The sequence below is a fragment of the Epinephelus lanceolatus genome, chromosome 20 (assembly GCF_041903045.1).
Source record: "Epinephelus lanceolatus isolate andai-2023 chromosome 20, ASM4190304v1, whole genome shotgun sequence".
Lineage (NCBI taxonomy): Eukaryota > Metazoa > Chordata > Actinopteri > Perciformes > Serranidae > Epinephelus > Epinephelus lanceolatus.
The window spans coordinates 40,515,001-40,517,500 of NC_135753.1; the positions used below are offsets into that span (position 1 = coordinate 40,515,001).

The 2,500-nt window shown below is 42.2% G+C and overlaps 1 protein-coding gene across 1 annotated transcript in view; it reads right to left on the bottom strand.

Annotated features, from left to right (window-relative positions):
- The window catches only part of lama1 (laminin, alpha 1), a 61,757-nt gene extending 59,846 nt beyond the window's left edge, over positions 1-1,911 (bottom strand). The window contains exon 1 of the mRNA XM_078162806.1: positions 1,634-1,911. Coding sequence (XP_078018932.1) covers positions 1,634-1,688 — 55 coding nt within the window. The 5' untranslated portion in view covers positions 1,689-1,911. The remainder of the gene's footprint in view (positions 1-1,633) is intronic.
- Positions 1,912-2,500: the final 589 nt, after the last annotated feature.

Genomic DNA, 2,500 nt, shown 5'->3' on the forward strand with positions numbered 1-2,500 from the left:
GTAGGGCGAATCATCGATGAGGTGGGAGATTTTGAAGTCATGTTATGTGTGCGACCCACAGTGGGAGATTTTCAATCAGCTGTTGGCAGTCTGCAGCTAACTCAAAGAAAAACAGTAGCTGCTTGCAGTTAGCAGCTAACTCCAAGAAAAAGAACAGCAGGTGTTAGCAGTTAGCAGCTAACTCAAAGAATAAGAACAGCAGCTGTTAGCCGTTAGCAGCTAACTCAAACAATGAGCTCCAGGAGCTCCTTACCCTCCGAGCAGAGGACGAGATCAGCCGCCATATAACCGGGACACTAAATGATTGTTGTTGACATGTGATGTCACTGTTATTGTTTATAAAGAGCTGCTGTCATGTATATTGTATGTCACACTAGAGGCCAACGCCATTGTGTAACATGTCATGCCTGTTTTGATTCTGTGATGTCATCATGCTGTGTGACTTCTACAGTCTCTGTCTGTCTCTGTCTGTTTCCAATGTCTCTGTCTGTCTTTACTGTTTCTGTCTGTTTCTACTGTCTGTTTGTCTGTTTCCACTGTCTCTGTCTATCTCTACTGTCTCTATCTGTTTCTACTGTCTGTCTGTCTGTCTGTCTGTTTCTGCTACTCTTACTCAGAGGTGGCGTTAAAGAGCCACTACAACATCTTGTCTTCACATGTTTACACAGAACCAAACAACAACAGCAACATCATCATGTCTTTGCAGTGTGTGATGTCACACAGCATGATGACATCACAGAAACAGACAGAGACAGAGACTGTAGAGACAGTAGAAACAGACTGAGACAGTAGAGACAGACAGAGACAGACAGACAGTAGAAACAGACAGTAGAGAGAGACAGAGACAGTAGAAACAGAGACAGTAGAAAAGGGACAGAGACAGTAGAAACAGAGACAGTAGAGAGGGACAGAGACAGTAGAAACAGACAGTAGAGAGACAGAGACAGTAGAAACAGAGACAGTAGAAACATACTGTACTGCAGTAGAAAGACAGTCAGACTAAACAAATGAAGCCAGGACTGTTGTTTCTGTCTTGACTCACATGTTCAAGGTCTTTAAACAATCTGTATGCTGAAAACAAAAATCTGTGTGTGGGTCAAGTCCATGAAGTTTTCTGTCAGACAGAGGTGGAGGAGGAACTCTGTTGTGCTAACAGCTAACAGAGCTGACAATGCTAAAGGAGCTAACAATGCTAACAACTAACAGAGCTAACAGCTGACAGAGACAAGACTGGACCCTGTGAAAATAAAATAATTGAACATTCATGAATGTAAACATGATTTTTTTTTACACCTGTGAGTTTTCATAAATAAATAAATAAAATAAAATAAACACTATAATTTTATTTCATAATGTTACTGAAGATCATTGATATTTTAGTTTGTGAGATAAAAACATTTATGATTGATTCATCAGAATCAGACAAACTGATCAGTTACATTATTGCTGAGCTCAGAATCAATTTACTGATAATAAACAGAAGAGTTTGTGACTCTGTGATGCAAACTGAACAAAGTGATCTATTAACAACACGAGTCAGGAAACAAGTCAGGAAACAACAAGAGTCAGGAAACAAGTCAGGAAACCACACAAGTCAGTGAAATAAACCCAAAGTGAAGAGAAAGTTTCTCACCTCTCTGCTGAGCTGCAACTTGCTCCATCAGCAACAACAGCAACAGCAACTTCATCTCTGCACACTCACACTGGACTCTAACTTGTCTGTAACTGGAGTCTAAGTCAAGTTTAACTGGAGTCTAACTGGTTTGTAAGTGGAGATTAACTGGAGTCTAGCAAGAGTTTAACTGGTGTCTAACTGGTCTCTAACTGGAGATTAACTGGAGTCTAACTGGTGTCAGTGGCTCTTAGAGTGAACTGGCTGAGTAAATGCAGTGCAGAGGAATGTGTTGCCACAGAGACTGTGTCCCTGAGTCTCATTCATTCAGCTCAGTTGGAGGGGTGTTGGGGGTGGACCGTACCATCTGATCTGGTGCTATGGGGGTGGAAATGACCTGGGGATGTGGGGGTAGAGAGGACCTGGTGATGTTGATGTGGGGGTGGGGAGGACCCGATGATGGTGGTGGTGGTGCGGGGGGGGGGGGGGGGGGGGGGCATGGCAGAAGAGTTGGACACAGTGGCAGGTAACATGTTTAGTTTAGTTTATTTACTTCATTAATCCCCCTGAGGGGAAATTCAATGTTTTCACTCTTGCTTGTCAATTACACACAGGTCCAAAAGACACACACATGCACAAACAGGACCTATACATGCACAAAGTGGAGTGAATATGAATTAATCAATGAATGAAGTGATTGATGGATTTCACCCTTTACAAACAAACATGTCTGTCATATTTGACCTGAACGTGTTATCAGAGTGAGGGTGGAGTTAAAGGAATGATTCAGGTTAATCTGCAGAGTTGAAGTGTCTTGAAATTGACTCAGATCAGGCCTGTGCCTTGAAAACCAGTCACAGAGAGTAAAAGTTTTATCAGCACAGATGT